Source organism: Telmatherina bonti (genome assembly GCF_933228915.1).
Source record: "Telmatherina bonti genome assembly, chromosome: 21".
In the NCBI taxonomy this organism is placed as follows: Eukaryota; Metazoa; Chordata; class Actinopteri; order Atheriniformes; family Telmatherinidae; genus Telmatherina; species Telmatherina bonti.
The window spans coordinates 31,055,188-31,075,290 of record NC_136630.1 but is presented as its reverse complement, the minus strand read 5'-3'; the positions used below and the strand labels follow the sequence as shown (position 1 = coordinate 31,075,290).

Below are 20,103 nucleotides of genomic sequence, written 5' to 3'. Positions count from 1 at the left end.
ACCATGTCTTTATGATGTTACCATGTCTTTATGATGTTACCATGTCCTCATGATGTCACCATGTCTTTATGATGTAACCATATCTTCATGATGTTGCCATGTCCTCATGATGTTACCATGTCTTTATGATGTTACCATGTCATGATGTCACCATGCCTTCATGATGTTGCCATGTCCTCATGATGTTACCATGTCCTCATGATGTTACCATATCTTCATGATGTTGCCATGTCTTTATGATGTTGCCATGTCCTCATGATGTCACCATGTCCTCATGATGTTACCATATCTTCATGATGTTGCCATGTCCTCATGATGTTACCATGTCTTTATGATGTAACCATATCTTCATGATGTTGCCATGTCCTCATGATGTTACCATGTCTTTATGATGTTACCATGTCTTTATGATGTCACCATATCCTCATGATGTTACCATGTCCTCATGATGTCACCATGTCTTCATGATGTTGCCATGTCCTCATGATGTTACCATGTCCTCATGATGTTACCATATCTTCATGATGTTGCCATGTCCTCATGATGTTACCATGTCCTCATGATGTTACCATATCTTCATGATGTTGCCATGTCCTCATGATGTTACCATGTCCTCATGATGTTAGCATATCTTCATGATGTTGCCATGTCCTCATGATGTTACCATGTCTTTATGATGTTACCATGTCATGATGTCACCATGCCTTCATGATGTTGCCATGTCCTCATGATGTTACCATGTCTTTATGATGTTACCATGTCATGATGTCACCATGCCTTCATGATGTTGCCATGTCCTCATGATGTTACCATGTCCTCATGATGTTACCATATCTTCATGATGTTGCCATGTCTTTATGATGTTGCCATGTCCTCATGATGTTACCATGTCCTCATGATGTTACCATATCTTCATGATGTTGCCATGTCCTCATGATGTTACCATGTCTTTATGATGTAACCATATCTTCATGATGTTGCCATGTCCTCATGATGTTACCATGTCTTTATGATGTTACCATGTCATGATGTCACCATGCCTTCATGATGTTGCCATGTCCTCATGATGGTACCATGTCCTCATGATGTTACCATATCTTCATGATGTTACCATGTCTTTATGATGTTACCATGTCATGATGTCACCATGCCTTCATGATGTTGCCATGTCCTCATGATGTTACCATGTCCTCATGATGTTACCATGTCTTTATGATGTTACCATGTCTTCATGATGTTACCATGTCATGATGTCATCATGTCTTCATGATGTTGCCATGTCCTCATGATGTTACCATGTCTTCATGATGTTACCATATCTTCATGATGTTACCATGTCTTTATGATGTTACCATGTCATGATGTCACCATGCCTTCATGATGTTGCCATGTCCTCATGATGTTACCATGTCCTCATGATGTTGCCATGTCTTTATGATGTTACCATGTCTTTATGATGTTACCATGTCATGATGTCACCATGCCTTCATGATGTTGCCATGTCCTCATGATGTTACCATGTCCTCATGATGTTACCATATCTTCATGATGTTACCATGTCTTTATGATGTTACCATGTCATGATGTCACCATGCCTTCATGATGTTGCCATGTCCTCATGATGTTACCATGTCCTCATGATGTTACCATATCTTCATGATGTTGCCATGTCCTCATGATGTTACCATGTCTTTATGATGTTACCATGTCTTCATGATGTCACCATGTCATGATGTTACCATGTCCTCATGATGTTACCATGTCATGATGTCACCATGTCTTTATGATATTACTATGTCTTCATGATGTTACCATGTCCTCATGATGTTACCCTGTCTTCATGATGTTACCATGTCCTCATGATGTCACCATGTCTTCATGATGTTACCATGTCCTCATGATGTTACCATGTCTCCATGATGTTACCATGTCCTCATGATGTCACCATGTCTTCATGATGTTACCATGTCCTCATGATGTTACCATGTCATGATGTTACCATGTCTTCATGATGTTACCATGTCCCCATGATGTTACCATGTCATGATGTCACCATGTCCTCATGATGTTACCATGTCCCCATGATGTTACCATGTCATGATGTCACCATGTCTTCATGATGTTACCATGTCCCCATGATGTTACCATGTCATGATGTCACCATGTCCTCATGATGTTACCATGCCTTCATGATGTTACCATACCTTCATGATGTCACCATGTCCTCATGATGTTGCCATGTCTTCATGATGTTACCATGTCCCCATGATGTTACCATGTCATGATGTCACCATGTCTTCATGATGTTACCATGTCTTCATGATGTTACCATACCTTCATGATGTCACCATGTCCTCATGATGTTACCATGTCTTCATGATGTTACCATACCTTCATGATGTCACCATGTCTTCATGATGTTACCATGTCTTCATGATGTTACCATACCTTCATGATGTCACCATGTCCTCATGATGTTACCATGTCTTCATGATGTTACCATGTCATGATGTCACCATGTCCTCATGATGTTACCATGTCTCCATTATGTTACCATGTCTTCATGATGTTACCATGTCTCCATGATGTTACCATGTCTCCAGGATGTTACCATGTCTCCATGATGTTACCATGTCTTCATGATGTTACCATGTCATGATGTCACCATGTCCTCATGATGTTACCATGTCTCCATTATGTTACCATGTCATGATGTCACCATGTCTCCATGATGTTACCATGTCCTCATGATGTTACCATGTCTTCATGATGTTACCATGTCATGATGTCACCATGTCCTCATGATGTTGCCATGTCTTCATGATGTTACCATGTCATGATGTCACCATGTCCTCATGATGTTACCATGTCTCCATTATGTTACCATGTCATGATGTCACCATGTCTTCATGATGTTACCATGTCATGATGTCACCATGTCCTCATGATGTTACCATGTCTCCATGATGTTACCATGTCTCCAGGATGTTACCATGTCTCCATGATGTTACCATGTCTTCATGATGTTACCATGTCATGATGTCACCATGTCCTCATGATGTTACCATGTCTCCATTATGTTACCATGTCTTCATGATGTTACCATGTCCTCATGATGTTACCATGTCATGATGTCACCATGTCCTCATGATGTTACCATGTCTCCATGATGTTACCATGTCTTCATGATGTTACCATGTCATGATGTCACCATGTCCTCATGATGTTACCATGTCTCCATGATGTTACCATGTCCTCATGATGTTACCATGTCTTCATGATGTTACCATGTCTTCATGATGTTACCATGTCCCCATGATGTTACCATGTCATGATGTCACCATGTCTTTATGATGTTACCATGTCTTCATGATGTTACCATGTCCCCATGATGTTACCATGTCATGATGTCACCATGTCTTTATGATGTTACCATGTCTTCATGATGTTACCATGTCTTCATGATGTTACCATGTCTCCATGATGTTATCACGTCGTCATGATGTTCTCGTCCTCGTGGTGTTATGTTGTGATATTCATTTCTTTGTAATGTTTATGACCTCAGAATTTTTATCATGTCCTGTCTGTGTGATGTTACCATGTTCTCATGATGTTACCATGTCCTCATGATATCAGTACGTCCCCTTAATGTTATGATGTTCTTAATCAAACTGTTGTAAATAAAATTTCTTCCAAATTACATTTGTGTATTAAAATTATCTGGACACGTTTAGTTACTTCTATCATATTATGTTGTTGTTATTGTGACATTATCCTGCGATCACCTTATCATGTTTGCTTTATATTATCATGAAATATTTTTACATCATCTTCTTATTTTATGATGTTATCATGTTTTCAGTCACCATGATTTTATGTTTTGTTATGCTTTAATTTTAACATGCAATCATGATGTTTCTCTATTAAATGAGTGACCTTATCAAGAAACCAGGATGTTTTTATGTCCTTATCATCATTTTATACGATAAAAAAAACACACAACTTGTTTATATGATGTTTTTATGATACGTTTTAATCCATTTGAAATGTTTTTTACTGTAGAATCTGGCCAATGAAGAGCAAGTGGTGGTTATTCATGCAAGGACTGTTCTGACTCTTGCAGAAAAGGTATGTTACTTTCATTCATTCATTTTCTTAACTGCTCAATTCAGTTTAGGGTTGCAGGGAAGCTGGAGCGTGTCCCTGCAATCCTCAGATATGTGTGTTACACCTGAGAGAAATACAAAGGTGGTTAACTTTGATCAGTGCGTTTTATTAGAGATCCTGAAGGAGCTGACTAGTCTGGATCAGACATGAATATAGTTTAGCTCTGCAGGACATAGCTGTAAGCTTAGCTTAGCGGTTAGCTTAGCTTCCTATTCTGGACAGGAATAGGAAGCCAAGCCAAGCCAAGCCAAGCCATGCCATGCCAGACATGAGGGAATGCACATTGGTTTCATGTAGATGGTTGCTAAGCAACAATGAAGACATGATTAAACTCTTTCCCTTCTTGTCTCCACCTGTCTAGTGGTTGGAGTCCATCGAAGTGACCAAGTCAGCTCTGCAGCAGAAGATGTTGGACATTGAAAATGAGAAGGTAAAATCAAAATGGCTGCTGAGTGAAATGTTCCACACCTTCACTGTACTCAGCTGACAGATAAAGTCCTCTTAATCATAATTTTACTTCATTCTTCCTGATTTAATAACAAGATCTGCAGCAGACCTGATGAGCAACCATGATGGGAGTAACACATGTAAAATAAACAGCATTAAATTTAGTTTGTTTGGTTGGTTTTTCATATCAAATAGGTGATAATAGCAAAAGAAAAAAAAGAAATCGTATTGAACTTTATTTTTTTCAAAGTGTTATCTGAATACAATTTCTATCTCTACAGAGGTACATAAGGAGGCTAAAACGTTAGTGACGAAGATAAAACATTTGCAAGGAGGATAAAGACTTTAGTAAAGCGCAGAACTGCTTTGGTTTTACACAACTTTCACCATGTTGGAACTATTGGTACATTTCAGCTTTCACTGCACTCAAAGGGCTCATTCAACTTTGGCTTTGTGCAGCGCAGTTCGTCTGCAAGCAAAGCATTGTGGTCCAGAAGTTTTGCCGATTGAAAGTAGAGTCAGACGGAGGCAGATGGAAGCAAATAGATGCAGACCGAGGCAAGCAGAGTAAATAGAGACAGGTAGAGGCAGATTGATGCAGGTGGAGACAGATGGAGGAAGGGAAAGACAGACAGGTAGAGGGCAGAGGCGGGCGTTAGAAGATGGAGGCAGATAAAGACAAGTGAAGACTGGATGAGGCAGTAGGAGGTAAACACACCTCCCTGAGCTACCACCTTACTGTGGTGGAGGGCTTTGTGTGTCCTGAGTTGTCTGGAGCTTTGCACCCTGCTAGACTCACCTGTGGCAAACATGTCTGTAGGGGAGGAACCAGACCGAGTTTGGTTCAAAGACCTCTATGATGCTTTAAAACATTCAAGCCAAGTTTCCAACGAGTCTAAATGTGTTCTGTGGACTTAGAGAAGATGTTCTTTGTCTTCCAGGGACTCCTGTGGGGGTTCTCCAGGAGTATGGTGTACTAGAGCTTGGTACTGTGTAATGAGTTACCCTGAGGATCCTTAATACAGCCACACACAGGGAGTTCTGGACAAATGACCAGTTTATTGGTGGAGGAGTATGAACAGAAGATCAGTCCGGGGGAATGGTCTGCAGAAGAAAACCAGGCAACAGCTGGGAGGTAAACAGGATGGCAAAATACTCGTCCAGGCAACGACAAGGCTCAGAGATCCAAAGACAAGCAGGGTCGGTAACCAGAAGATCCGAAAAGTTGCGGTGTCCGTCGAGGGCAAGGCAAGGAGGGTAATCCAGGGGCATAAAGCAGAAGGTCGGCAACTGAGGATCAATCCGTAGAACGCTGGAACAAAACTAGACATAGGTCTGATTATTATCTGGCAGAAAAGGAGGGATTGGAGGGAGCTTAAGTAGGCAGTGAGAGAAAAGGAAACCAGGTGAACTGAATGAGGTAGCAGAGGCAATTAGGAAGCCAGCAGGTGGATCGAGTAATCAATGATGAGCGCCAGGAGATCAGGGTGGCAAAAACATGACAGTACCCCCCCCCTCAAGGTCCGGCACCAGACGGACCACCAGGCATGTCAGGATGGTGGAGATGAAAATCCCGAACAAGGGACCCATCCAAAATAAAACAAGCAGGAACCCAAGAGCGCTCCTCCGGCCCATAACCCTCCCAGTCAACCAGGTACTGCAACCCACGGCCCCGCCGCCGGGAGCGGAGTAGACGATGAACAGTGTAGGCAGGCCCCCCATCAATGAACCGGGCGGGAGGAGGGGGCCCGGAGGGGGGTGCAAACTGGGAAGAGAACACAGGTTTGATACGGGAGACATGGAAAGTGGGGCAAACCTGCAGGGTCCTAGGCAGTCGAAGACGTACAGCCATGGGGTTAACCACCCTGGTTATAGGGAAAGGGCCAATGAAGCGAGGGGCCAACTTGCGATTCTCAACCCGAAGGGGAAGGTCCTTGGTTGACAACCACACCTCCTGCCCCACTTGATACTCCGGTGCAGCAATCCGCCGACGATTAGCAGCCCGTGAATACACCGCAGACGTCTTCAACAGGGCACAACGAGCCCTCCGCCATACACGCTGACATCTCAGTGCTGCTGAGTGAGCCGAGGGGACTGTGATGGCAAGCTCCTGTAAATCAAAGACTGCCGGCTGGTATCCATAAACAGTGTAGAACGGAGAGAGCCCTGTAGAGCTGGAGGGGAGCGAGTTAAGGGAATATTCCACCCAAGGAATGTTCTGTGACCACATGGAGGGATCCCGTTCACACAACATACGTAGCTTAGTCTCCACCTCCTGGTTGACCCGCTCTGTCTGTCCATCTGTCTGTGGATGATACCCAGAGGAGAGACTCACTTGGATCCCAAGAAGGTTGCAAAACTCCTTCCAAAATCGAGACACAAATTGGGGACCTCTGTCAGAGACGATGTCATCCGGAAGTCCATGTAAACGAAATACCTCCCTGGCAAGGATCTCCCCTAATTCCTTAGAAGACGGCAACTTGGCAAGAGGAATCAAATGAGTCATTTTGGAGAAACGGTCAACTATGGTAAGTAGTACTGAATGATTCTTGGAGTTGGGCAGACCTGTGATGAAATCCATTGACAAATGAGACCAAGGACGACGTGGAATTGGGAGCGGCCGCAGAAAACCAGCTGGCGGTCGATGAGAAGACTTAGCTTGGGAACAGACACGGCAAGCAGCGATAAATTCCTTGACGTCCTGGACCAAGGTCTCCCACCAGAAGCGACTCTGTACCACTGACAGAGTCTTGGTCACACCTGGGTGACAAAATAAACGAGAACAATGACAAAATGACAGTACCTCTGGGACAAGGTGCACTGGAACAAAGAGGCGACGCTGGGGACAGTTCTCAGGAATCTGGTGTTGTTGTTGGGCCTCCCTTATCTCTCTCTTCAAACCGAGTCTGATGACCCCCAGCCGGACAGAATGGGGAAGGATGTAGTCATTCTGACCATCGGACTGTCCCTCCTCCGGAACCTCGTGAAGCCTTGAGAGAGAATCCGGCTTGGTGTTCTTAGTTCCTGGTCTGTAGGATAGGGAGAAGTTAAATCTGCTGAAGAACAGGGACCATCTAGCCTGTCTGGGATTGAGCCTCTTAGCAGATCGTAGGTACTCAAGGTTCTTATGATCCGTCCACACAATGAATGGGTGCTTAGCTCCCTCCAGCCAGTGCCTCCACTCCTCGAGTGCCAGTTTAACCGCCAGGAGCTCGCGATCTCCCACATCATAATTCCTCTCGGTTGTGGAGAGACCTCTTGAAAAGAAGGCACATGGATGAGTCTTGCCATCAGAAAACCTTTGACTTAGAATAGCACCCACTCCTGAGTCAGAGGCATCCACTTCAACAATAAACTGCCGATCAGAATCCGGTGCATGGAGGACAGGTGCCGAGGTGAACAAGTCCTTTAGGCGAGAGAAGGCACGGTCCGCCGCTGTGTTCCAAATAAACCTGTTCTTAGATGACGTAAGAGCATGCAAAGGTGAGGCGATGGAACTGTAATGAGTTACCCTGAGGATCCTTAACACAGCCACACACAGGGAGTTCTGGACAAATGACCAGTTTATTGGTGGAGGAGTATGAACAGAAGATCAGTCCGGGGGAATGGTCTGCAGAAGAAACCAGGCAACAGCTGGGAGGTAAACAGGATGGCAAAATACTCGTCCAGGCAACGACAAGGCTCAGAGATTCAAAGACAGGCAGGGTCGGTAACCAGAAGATCCGAAAAGTTGCGGTGTCCGTCGAGGGCAAGGCAAGGAGGGTAATCCAGGGGCATAAAGCAGAAGGTCGGCAACTGAGGATCAATCCGTAGAACGCTGGAACAAAACTAGACATAGGTCTGATTATTATCTGGCAGAAAAGGAGGGATTGGAGGGAGCTTAAGTAGGCAGTGAGAGAAAAGGAAACCAGGTGAACTGAATGAGGTAGCAGAGGCAATTAGGAAGCCAGCAGGTGGATCGAGTAATCAATGATGAGCGCCAGGAGATCAGGGTGGCAAAAACATGACATACTGGTCCTACAGGGGGTCTGGCTGCTTAGGCAGCTGCCCCCCCTCTCAGCCTGACCCTGGTAGAAAATGGAACGATGAATAATCTCACGTTTATTTATGACATTATCTGGTAAATATTCATTTTATTCACACACTGCTATGATTTAATCTGAAAATCAGGTTTATGAATGAAGCTTTTGTTTGTAACATCTGTAATAACACCATAGCAACCTGTTTTCTGCTGATCATGTTTGCCTCTCTACCGTCACTCCAAACTGGCCTCTTACATAATCCCCATTACGTAAGATCCTGCTCGTCCAGCTTCCAGCTGCAGTCAGAGCAGGAGCTGATCACCTCCTCCTGTCCTTAACACACTCTGTTTACATATTAATGCCTGTTAAGGGATGAAAACGTTTAAAAAATAAATAAATAGTACATGTTGTAAACTGGAGCTGTTAATTAAATGACTTAAAATGACATTTTAATTTCAGGTCTGTTCCGACTTGCCCAGAGATAATTACAGACAGGTCCTCCTAAACATCACTTAATAAAAATCCATTCATCCATTTTTTAAACATTTCTTTCCAGTCAAAGCTGGCGGGGGAGCTGGAGTCTATCCCAGCAGTCACTGGGTCAGAGGCAGGTACACCTGGACAGGTCACCAGTCCATTGGACAGGTCACCAGTCCATCACAGGACAACACAGAGAGACACACAGCCATTCACACACACTCCTAGAGACAATTTCGAGTAACCAGTTAACCTGACATACATGTCTTTGGACTGGCATGTCTAACTAGCATACTAACTAGCATGACACTTGTCACGATGATGAACTTGACATATATCTGACCCAGTACACTCCATTCAATCACCTCTTACCAGATGTTCAGATTCTCCACCACTGGTACCGGGGGCCGCCTCCCCTTACCCCCCTCCACCTGCTGAGGATGCTGCTGAGACTCCGCCTCTGTCTCTTTTTGTCAAAGTTTTTTTGGCGCCTCCTTTCCGTTTTTTTTGTTCTCCGTCTTGATCTCCTGTCTCTCTCTCTCTCTCTCTCTGATGACTGATTGGCTGACATGACACCAGTTGGCCAGGAAGGAGGTGTCATCGGCCTTTGGCTGTAATTGGTCCAGCCCAGGATCAATCAGGACTATTCGCTCTGTGTACCATCCTTGCTAATGCCTTTATGTTAGTACCATTAGTTAATAGAAAAAAAAAAGCCACAGCATGGTCTAAAAGTACTGTAGGCCCACCAGGCGAGTGCCCAGTATGCCCAGTGACCAGTCCAGCCATGGTTAGTGGGTCATGTGATCTAAGTGACATTTTGGCTTTCGGTATTTAGCAGCAATCCTTACGCCTCGCAACCTGATCTGCAGCAACACGGCCGTAGACCTGGGTGTGTTACCCTACTGTTTATACTGTCTCCTCGGGTTCAAGCGCCCCCTACAGCTGCAAGTGTGACTTCAAGCCATGCCATGCCATGCCATGGCATGGCAAGCCAAGCCAAGCCAAGCCAAGCCAAGCCAAGCCAAGCCAAGCCAAGACAAGCCAAGACAAGCCAAGACAAGCCAAGGGATTTAAAACAGGATAGTGATGAAGCCTGTCCGACCTGCTGTGGGGGTGAGTTCCACGGAGCTGGTCCCCTCTGAGCCTTCTCCGCGGTCTCTGGGACCTCCAGGAACAGCTGATCTGGTGAGGGGGGGTTCATGTGTAGCAGCTCAGAGAGGTGGGGCGGGGCAGGGTCATCTAAAGACTTAAAAACAGATAAAAAGGATTTTAAAATGAATCCTAAAAAGAACAGGCAGCCAGTGCAGTGTGGCTAAAACAGGGAAAATGGGTTCTTTTACGTGTTCCTGTCAGCAGACGTGCTGCAGCCTTTTTTACCAGCTGCAGACGGGACAAACATTTCTGGGTGAGGCCAAAGTAAAGAGTGTTGCAGTGATCGAGCCGTGTTGCTATAAAAGGAATTACTGTTTCAATATCCTGCCTCAGAAGAAAGTGTTTGGCTTCTGCCAGTTGCCTCAGCTGGAAAAAAACTGATTCAACGACTGCACTACTCTGCATGTCCAGATTCTATTCACCGTCCAGTTTTACACCCAGTTTGGACTTCATTTGGAGTGACACTACGTAGTGAAGGGGTTGTGTGAAGGGATCATGTCTCTGACTCAGACTCTGAAGCAGGAAGTCCACTTGGTAGTTCGATCCTCCCTGAGACCTCCAGTTTTTAGACAACCTGGCGTTACCTTCTCTGGTCAGGGTAGATGAGCATTCGCTAGTCCAGAGGTTCCCAAACTTTTTCTGCAGGCCCCCCTTTTCATCAACGACAATAATGTGAAGCCCCCCCACCCGTCACATGGACCACAGAAACATACTAAGAAATGCCTCTTTAGTTTTAGTGGCTGTATTGCAGGTATCTATAATTAAAACCGTGTCAGTACTATTATCCATTCTGCGGCAATATAAACCAGGAATCTCTGCAAACGACTTCAGGTGAGTGAAGTTTACTATGAGACGATGCTTTTGTAGTAAAACAACTTTTCTATATATGATAGTTTATTTCTAAAGTAACCTTTTAAAAGTAAGCTTTTCTTTGTGTTCAGGATCAAAAGTCCCAAAGTGGTGTTGTAGCTTGTTTGGCTTCGTACTTCATTGTATTAGATGATAATATTTTGGTACATGCAAAAGACTGCATTCTCATTATTACCCACCATTGATTATAATTATTATTACAGGTCAAGCAGGGACAGATATGTTCCACCATGGTTTGTTCTCTTTTTTTTACTACTTAAAGTCTCTCTTGTTGATTTATCATTATTTCCTATGAGTACTTTTACAAATTTCTCCAGTGTAAAAACTCCCAAGTTTTATTTAGCCTTGCCGCGCCCCCCCCCCCCCTGTGATAACTCTGGGCCCGCCCCCCAGTTTGGGAACCACTGCGCTAGTCCAGCCTGATGGTGTGATCAGGCCATGGTTTGTTTAAACGGACTGGATGGTCTCAGTGGAAAAGCATTGGAGGATTAAACACCTGATGAAAACAGTGCCACCTGCAGGTGTGTCCGAGAACACCTTCAGCAACGGAACGTTTGGCATTGAGCCCTCTTTGGTCGGTCCTTGCAGGGTTTTGCTAACGGGGAAACAGGGATCGCAGAGACTGATCCGAGTTCGGAGCTCCAGCTAGAGAAATAACCGCTTTTCTTCACAATCAGGTCATCCTCACTAACACAGAGGTTTTTACCCAGCATGCATTGCTGCATGTCGGCAGGTTGTAGCCGTGCAGATTTCCTGGAATCCTGCTGGAATCCTCTGACCTGAAGATTTGTCTAAACATTGCTGCTTTCTAGGATTTGTTCCGGAAACAAAAGGGTTACCTGGATGAAGAGCTGGACTTCAGGAAGCAGTCGATGGATCAGGCTCACAAGGTCAGTGTGGGATGGCACATACGCGTTCAGCTGTTAGCCGACAACTGAGAGCCCATCACACAAGTGTCGTCCACTAACTCTGATCACACACATTTATTTTCCTTTTTAAATGTTTGTCTTTGACTCAGAGGATCCTGGAGTTGGAGGCCATGCTGTTTGAAGCTCTGCAGCAGGAGGAGGAGTCCAGGATGGTGGGAATGAAGATGAAGGAAGGTGGACTCTCTGAGACTCTGGCGGAAGAAGAGAAGGAGGAGCTCAAGAGAGCCATGGACCAGTGGAAACGGACTGTGATGTGTGAGCTGAGAGAAAGAGACGCCCAGATCCTTCGAGAGAGGATGGAACTCCTGCAGCTTACACAGCAGGTGAACATTTCAGTGTCCTGATCCCTGGTCCAGTTCTGCAACCTGCTGGTTATCCTGTCCCCACCTGTTCCACCTGTGTCCTGTAATCTCCTCCCCACTATTACTGTAGCCCAGTCATTGTACGAGTAAGCCAGTAACCTTAACAGCGTTCCCGCCTCCCAGAATCACAGCATCTCAGAGGTCACGATGTGGACACCCTCACTGGGAACCATCAAGGCCACCCACACATTTACATTTTAAACCTCAGACCAGTAAACGTTCATAATCTGATCTATTTTAATTGGGAAAAACAGAAAATGCCCCAAAACTTCCACTATCCAAGCTAAACTTCCAAAGCCGTGAAAATGATCTTTCTGGATTCCTAACACAAGTCGTTCATCCTGCCAGGTGGTCTTTGACAGGACTGGTAAACTCTGTGATGCAGCGTAACCAGAACCAGAACCAGAACCATGCATAATCTCATAACATCCATGTCTTTGGTGTGTTTGACAGAGGAACAAGGAGCTGGAGGAGTTTATAGAAGCACAGAAACGTCAGATCAAAGAGCTGGAAGAAAAGGTAAACACCTGCACACACAAGATTTCCTGGTTTTACCTGATCAGCTTTAAGACTCGTCCTCATGGAGGAATTCTACTGGTTCTTTTCCAGTTTCTCTTCCTGTTTCTGTTCTTCTCTTTGGCCTTCATTCTCTGGTCCTAACAGCAGCAGGTGAGTCAAACAGTTCTACATTCCATTCCATACCATTCATTCATTCATTATCCCAACTGCTTAGTCCGATGAAGGGTCGCGGGGAAGCTGGAACCTATCCCAGCAGTCTTTGGGTGAAAGGCAGAGTACACCCTGGACAGCTCGCCAGTCCATCGCAGGGCCATTCCATAACAAATACTCAGTAATTGTTTTACCATCTATATTTGCACTAAAACACAATTGTATGCAGGTATAGGATATGAAATATGTTCATATCGATTGAATCCCTGCTTCATACAACAGAGGATGACTGTGCCAACATCGGTCAACATTTACAAGTAAAATATGTGCATGCCCTCCTAAAGACCCAGCATCACTTCAAGAAATCAACATTACCAATGAGCGGACCCGTCCTCCCTCAGGAACAGCTCCGTCTTCCAGGCCAAGGTGGCTCCTGGTTCCTGGATGGGGACTTTGCCAGGAGTCTTTGTGATCTACACTCCTTTCGGAGACTGTATACCATCATTTCAGATTATTGGGCACACCTCAATATAAGAATCACTCTGTCACATACTTTCCCAGTTTCTCTTTCGTTGTCGTCCCTTATTGTCCCTTTTGTCTCGAGGCAAATTCGCCCTTGAGCTCGTGCTGTTTTCTTCATCATGCAGCTCATTCAGATGTTACCCTAAAAAGTCAATAAATTAGCTGCATCGTTGTTGAAGCCGCTTATAGTCTGGAGATTACAGTGGTTTCCTGCGTGTAAGCTTTCGTGCACAGACCTGCTCCAAGCAGTCATCACCAAGAGGACCAGTCTTCCCAGTCCCAGGACATCTACATGGACTTCGAGTTGGCAGCCAGTCACTTTCTTCTGAGCTGGGCCCACAAAAAGAAACACAGGGCAGCTTTTTCCTATGTCTGCCAGAGCACATGGAGGAAGATCCAGGACCTCAGGTGCAAAGAAAAAGTACAAGGCATGGAGTATTTCCACCACTATGTGCCAGGCACATTCCACCACAGTTCCCCTTTGCCATCTGGAAGGTCCATCATGCAGCCCGGTAGGGAAGAGACAGCATTAACAATGCCTGCAAGGGCTGGAATATCTCATTTTCCCAACTCATTAGGCATAACCATCCTCTATTCTGGATGCCAGTTGGGCGTCAGGACAAGATCCTAGCGGTTGCGAGCACACAGTTTGCAGAGCACCACAGCCGGCAGCTGCTGAAGACGTCTGCTGAGAGCCCAGAAGGAACTGCAGAAGCAGCTGTGTAATCTCAGGACAGACCCTGTAGAGGATTTTCTCATTGCAGCTGGACACTGCAACCGAGTGGAATACTCTGATTTATTTTTTTTTGTAAGAAATATAGGTTGTAACAATTTGTAAGAATTTGTCTATTTTTTACCCAAATGCCCCGGCTCCTTCCAGGTGTTTGGGGTTCCTTCAGGTGTTTGGCGTTTATCCAGGTCTTCAAGGTTCACCCAGGATTTCAGGGTTCCTCCAGGTGTTCAAGGTCTATCCAGGTGTGAAAGTGGAAATGAAACAGTCAAGCAAACTAACATTATTTACTAGACTCAGTCATCAATAATAATATTCCAAAAGTGTATAATATTAACATTTACAAGAAAACCGTAGTTTAGTTTAAGCTTTTGTGGCAAAAGATAAAACTAAACTACGGTTTTCTTGTAAATGTTAATATTTGTCACGTTTGAAATATTATTATTGATGAAACTATGACTGGGTCTAGTAAATAATGTTAGTTTGCTTGACTGTTTCATTTCCACTTTAAGGGTTCCTCCAGGGGTTCAGGGTTCCTCCAGGTGTTTAGGGTTCCTCCAGGTGTTCAGGGTTCCTCCAGGTGTTCAGGGTTCCTCCAGGTGTTTAGGGTTCCTCCAGGTGTTCAGGGTTCCTCCAGGTGTTTAGGGTTCCTCCAGGTGTTCAGGTTCCTCCAGGTGTTCAGGGTTCCTCCAGGTGTTCAGGGTTCCTCCAGGTGTTTAGGGTTCCTCCAGGTGTTCAGGTTCCTCCAGGTGTTTAGGGTTCCTCCAGGTGTTCAGGGTTCCTCCAGGTGTTTAGGGTTCCTCCAGGTGTTTAGGGTTCCTCCAGGTGTTCAGGGTTCCTCCAGGTGTTCAGGTTCCTCCAGGTGTTTAGGGTTCCTCCAGGTGTTTAGGGTTCCTCCAGGTGTTCAGGGTTCCTCCATGTGTTCAGGTTCCTCCAGGTGTTTAGGGTTCCTCCAGGTATTCAGGTTCCTCCAGGTGTTCAGGGTTCCTCCAGGTGTTTAGGGTTCCTCCAGGTATTCAGGTTCCTCCAGGTGTTCAGGGTTCCTCCAGGTGTTCAAGTTCCTCCAGGTGTTTAGGGTTCCTCCAGGTGTTTAGGGTTCCTCCAGGTGTTTAGGGTTCCTCCAGGTATTCAGGTTCCTCCAGGTGTTCAGGGTTCCTCCAGGTGTTTAGGGTTCCTCCAGGTGTTCAGGTTCCTCCAGGTGTTCAGGGTTCCTCCAAGTGTTTAGGGTTCCTCCAGGTGTTCAGGTTCCTCCATGTGTTCAGGTTCCTCCAGGTGTTCAGGGTTCCTCCAGGTGTTCAGGTTCCTCCAGGTGTTCAGGTTCCTCCATGTGTTCAGGTTCCTCCAGGTATTCAGGGTTCCTCCAGGTGTTCAGGGTTCCTCCAGGTGTTCAGGTTCCTCCAGGTGTTCAGGGTTCCTCCAGGTGTTTAGGGTTCCTCCAGGTGTTCAGGTTCCTCCAGGTGTTTAGGGTTCCTCCAGGTGTTCAGGGTTCCTCCAGGTGTTTAGGGTTCCTCCAGGTGTTCAGGGTTCCTCCAGGTGTTCAGGTTCCTCCAGGTGTTCAGGGTTCCTCCAGGTGTTCAGGGTTCCTCCAGGTGTTCAGGGTTCCTCCAGGTGTTTAGGGTTCCCCCAAGTGTTCAGGTTCCTCCAGGTGTTCAGGGTTCCTCCATGTGTTCAGGTTCCTCCAGGTGTTCAGGTTCCTCCATGTGTTCAGGTTCCTCCAGGTGTTCAGGGTTCCTCCAGGTGTTTAGGGTTCCTCCAGGTATTCAGGTTCCTCCAGGTGTTCAGGGTTCCTCCAGGTGTTCAAGTTCCTCCAGGTGTTTAGGGTTCCTCCAGGTGTTCAGGGTTCCTCCAGGTATTCAGGTTCCTCCAGGTATTCAGGTTCCTCCAGGTGTTCAGGGTTCCTCCAGGTGTTCAGGGTTCCTCCAGGTGTTCAGGTTCCTCCAGGTGTTCAGGGTTCCTCCAGGTGTTTAGGGTTCCTCCAGGTGTTCAGGTTCCTCCAGGTGTTCAGGGTTCCTCCAGGTGTTCAGGGTTCCTCCAGGTGTTTAGGGTTCCTCCAGGTGTTCAGGTTCCTCCAGGTGTTCAGGGTTCCTCCAGGTGTTCAGGGTTCCTCCAGGTGTTCAGGTTCCTCCAGGTGTTCAGGGTTCCTCCAGGTGTTCAGGGTTCCTCCAGGTGTTCAGGGTTCCTCCAAGTGTTCAGGGTTCCTCCAGGTGTTCAGGGTTCCTCCAGGTGTTCAGGTTCCTCCAGGTGTTCAGGGTTCCTCCAGGTGTTCAGGGTTCCTCCAGGTGTTCAGGGTTCCTCCAGGTGTTTAGGGTTCCTCCAGGTGTTCAGGTTCCTCCAGGTGTTTAGGGTTCCTCCAGGTGTTCAGGGTTCCTCCAGGTGTTCAGGGTTCCTCCAGGTGTTTAGGGTTCCTCCAGGTGTTCAGGTTCCTCCAGGTGTTCAGGGTTCCTCCAGGTGTTCAGGGTTCCTCCAAGTGTTCAGGGTTCCTCCAGGTGTTCAGGGTTCCTCCAGGTGTTCAGGGTTCCTCCAGGTGTTCAGGTTCCTCCAGGTGTTTAGGGTTCCTCCAGGTGTTCAGGGTTCCTCCAGGTGTTCAGGTTCCTCCAGGTGTTTAGGGTTCCTCCAGGTGTTTAGGGTTCCTCCAGGTGTTCAGGGTTCCTCCAGGTGTTCAGGGTTCCTCCAAGTGTTCAGTGTTCCTCCAGGTGTTTAGGGTTCCTCCAGGTGTTTAGGGTTCCTCCAGGTGTTCAGGGTTCCTCCAGGTGTTCAGTGTTCCTCCAGGTGTTCAGGTTCCTCCAGGTGTTCAGTGTTCCTCCAGGTGTTCAGGGTTCCTCCAGGTGTTCAGGGTTCCTCCAGGTGTTCAGGTTCCTCCAGGTGTTTAGGGTTCCTCCAGGTGTTTAGGGTTCCTCCAGGTGTTCAGGGTTCCTCCAGGTGTTCAGGGTTCCTCCAGGTGTTCAGGTTCCTCCAGGTGTTTAGGGTTCCTCCAGGTATTCAGGTTCCTCCAGGTGTTCAGGGTTCCTCCAGGTGTTCAGGTTCCTCCAGGTGTTTAGGGTTCCTCCAGGTATTCAGGTTCCTCCAGGTGTTCAGGTTCCTCCAGGTGTTCAGGGTTCCTCCAGGTGTTCAGGGTTCCTCCAGGTGTTCAGGTTCCTCCAGGTGTTCAGGGTTCCTCCAGGTGTTCAGGTTCCTCCAGGTGTTTAGGGTTCCTCCAGGTATTCAGGTTCCTCCAGGTGTTCAGGGTTCCTCCAAGTGTTTAGGGTTCCTCCAGGTGTTTAGGGTTCCTCCAGGTGTTCAGGGTTCCTCCAGGTGTTCAGGGTTCCTCCAGGTGTTCAGGGTTCCTCCAGGTGTTTAGGGTTTAGTCATTATATCATCACAACAGCAGTACTAATCTGAAGTCTTCCTGTTTCCGCAGCGTCCAGAGTCCAGCAGCTGAACACTCTGAGGGATCAGCTCAGTCGGGCTCAGAACACATCCCTGGAGGATTCTGAGGGTTTGGAGCCAGGAGGAGTCGGAGGCTGCTGTCAGCCAATCAGAGCACAGCCTACCTTCTCAGACTGTCCTGTGCTTCCTCAGAGATGAAGGATGGATGAGACACGTGACATTAAGCTGATCAACAGATTCTGGACCAGACTGGTGCTGGACATGTCTAACTAGCTGACTGAGTGGTTGGTTGTCTGAATTCATTCAGCCGGCTCAGCTGGTGGGCAGCACAGCACCGCAGGAGCTTAAAGGGGTCTTGCACTGTGGCTTCTTTGTGGAGCTAGGGTTACTACTGATCCATTTCTGGATCAGATTCTCAAGGATGAAACATCCTCAAAGCAAGTGAAGTTCTGAGGTTGGAGCGGCAAGAACTGAGGGGAACTCCCGAAACTACAGAACAAAATGAAGAACACATGAAGCACAACACAACAAAAACCCATTTCAGTCCCAACGCCTTGCTCTCCAGATCCAGACCACACATGTTTACGGGATCCAGCTCAAACAGGTTCAGAAAGTCCAGATCAAACCAGTCCAGGAGATCCAGATCAAACCAGTTTAGAACATCCAGATCAAAAGAGTTCAGAAGATCCAGATCAAACAGAATCAGAAGATCCACATCAGAGAGGTTCAAAACATCCAGATCAAACATGGTCAGGAGATTCAATGGAAACTGGTTCAGAAGATGATTAAAAGAGAGGTTCAGAAAGTCCAGATTGAACCAGTCCAGGAGATCCAGATCAAACAGGCTTGCGAGATCCAGATGAAACTGGTTCAGGACATCTTTATGAGAGGTTCAAAACATCCAGATCAAACAGGGTCAGGAGATCCAACAGAAACTGGTTCAGAAGATGATTAAAAGAGAGGTTGAGAAAGTCCAGATCAAACCAGTTCATTAGATCTACATCAAACAGATTTTGGAAATCCAGATGAAAGTAGTTCAGAACATCCAGATTAAACCAGTTCAAGAGGTCCAGGTCAAACAGGATCAGGAAATCCAGATCAAACGGGTTTGGGAGACTCAGATCAAACCAGTTCAGAAGATCCATTTCAAAGAGGTTGAGAAAATCCAGATCCCACCAGTTCAGAAGATCCAAATAAAGCTCGTTCGTTCGATCAAGGAGATTCAGATAATATACATCAAACGAGATCATAGGATCCAAATGAAACTGGATCTGAAGAACCAGATCAAACACGTTTAGAGGATCCAGAGCAAACCGGCTGGAAGGATCCAGAGGATCCTGAGTGCTTTCCTGCAGAGCAGGTGGAGCGTATCCAGGATTTTTGTGGTTCGGGTCCGCATGGTTCTGGTTCACTTTACTCCAGCGATGGTACTAAGCGGTGCTGGTTATAACCTCAGTGAGTCAATCCAGGTTTAAATGTGCATGTAAATGTAAAGAGAGATCAGATTTAATATTTATAAGAGACTGAAATGATGCTGAAAATGAACATTTTACTAAATAAAAGGAATTAATGAATGAAAATGCAGAAGGGTGAAAATATATAAATAAAAAGAATTTTATAGAACTTGTTTCTTCTTTTATTTATTGTTCCTTAAATTGTTTCTTTATTTGCATAAGTTATTGACAGTTTTGATTTCCATGATTCAATTTTCTAGTTTTTTACTCGAACCTGAACACAGAGTTCACAAGCGACATCAAATCAAACTTTATTTAAAAATAACCCAGCTTCCCCCAGGAAGATTTCAGAATAAAGTTATCTGCAGCTGTTAACACAACCCCACTCTGAGCTTTGACTAACATTTAAATTTAAACCTCAGATCAGCAAACCTTTGTAATCTGGTCTATTTTATTTGGGAAAAACACGAAATGCCCCAAAAACGTCCAGTGACTGAGCTAAACTTCCAAATTATTATTTTATTATTAATGTTATATTTATTATTATCATAATTATTATTAATATTATTAATTTTATTATTATTAGGTCTAAATTTAATTGATCAGCATTGGGATGACATTGGGTGTATTTCAAATAGAAAATATCACATTTAAGTCATCTTGTATTTATCAATCAGTTAAATCCAGTTAAAATCTATTCATATATGGAATTTTGGTCATTATTTTAGATGAATTATTAGAAAAACCATCTATGCTTGAATGTCTTAATGATGTCAAGGTCTGAAAATTGTCTAAACCTGAATGAGACCAAGACTGATGTTTGGGCCCAGTGTCGGTACCAGCTCTTTGTCAGGACTGGGTCCTCCCAGTAGGGCAGACCCATGGACACCAACCTGGGCGACGTGGACTCCGTTTTAAACTTAACACACAAGTTAA

General features: G+C 45.6%; 1 protein-coding gene across 1 annotated transcript in view; it reads left to right on the top strand.

The window, feature by feature from the left end:
• jakmip3 (Janus kinase and microtubule interacting protein 3) overlaps positions 1-17,874 on the top strand; it is a gene marked incomplete at its 5' end in the record, with an annotated part of 54,623 nt that extends 36,749 nt beyond the window's left edge. Inside the window, 7 exons of the mRNA XM_079261234.1 lie at positions 4,063-4,128; positions 4,529-4,597; positions 11,948-12,025; positions 12,154-12,387; positions 12,880-12,945; positions 13,036-13,095; positions 17,745-17,874. Of these exons, the coding sequence (XP_079117360.1) occupies positions 4,063-4,128; positions 4,529-4,597; positions 11,948-12,025; positions 12,154-12,387; positions 12,880-12,945; positions 13,036-13,086 (564 nt within the window). The 3' untranslated portion in view covers positions 13,087-13,095; positions 17,745-17,874. The remainder of the gene's footprint in view (positions 1-4,062; positions 4,129-4,528; positions 4,598-11,947; positions 12,026-12,153; positions 12,388-12,879; positions 12,946-13,035; positions 13,096-17,744) is intronic.
• Positions 17,875-20,103: the final 2,229 nt, after the last annotated feature.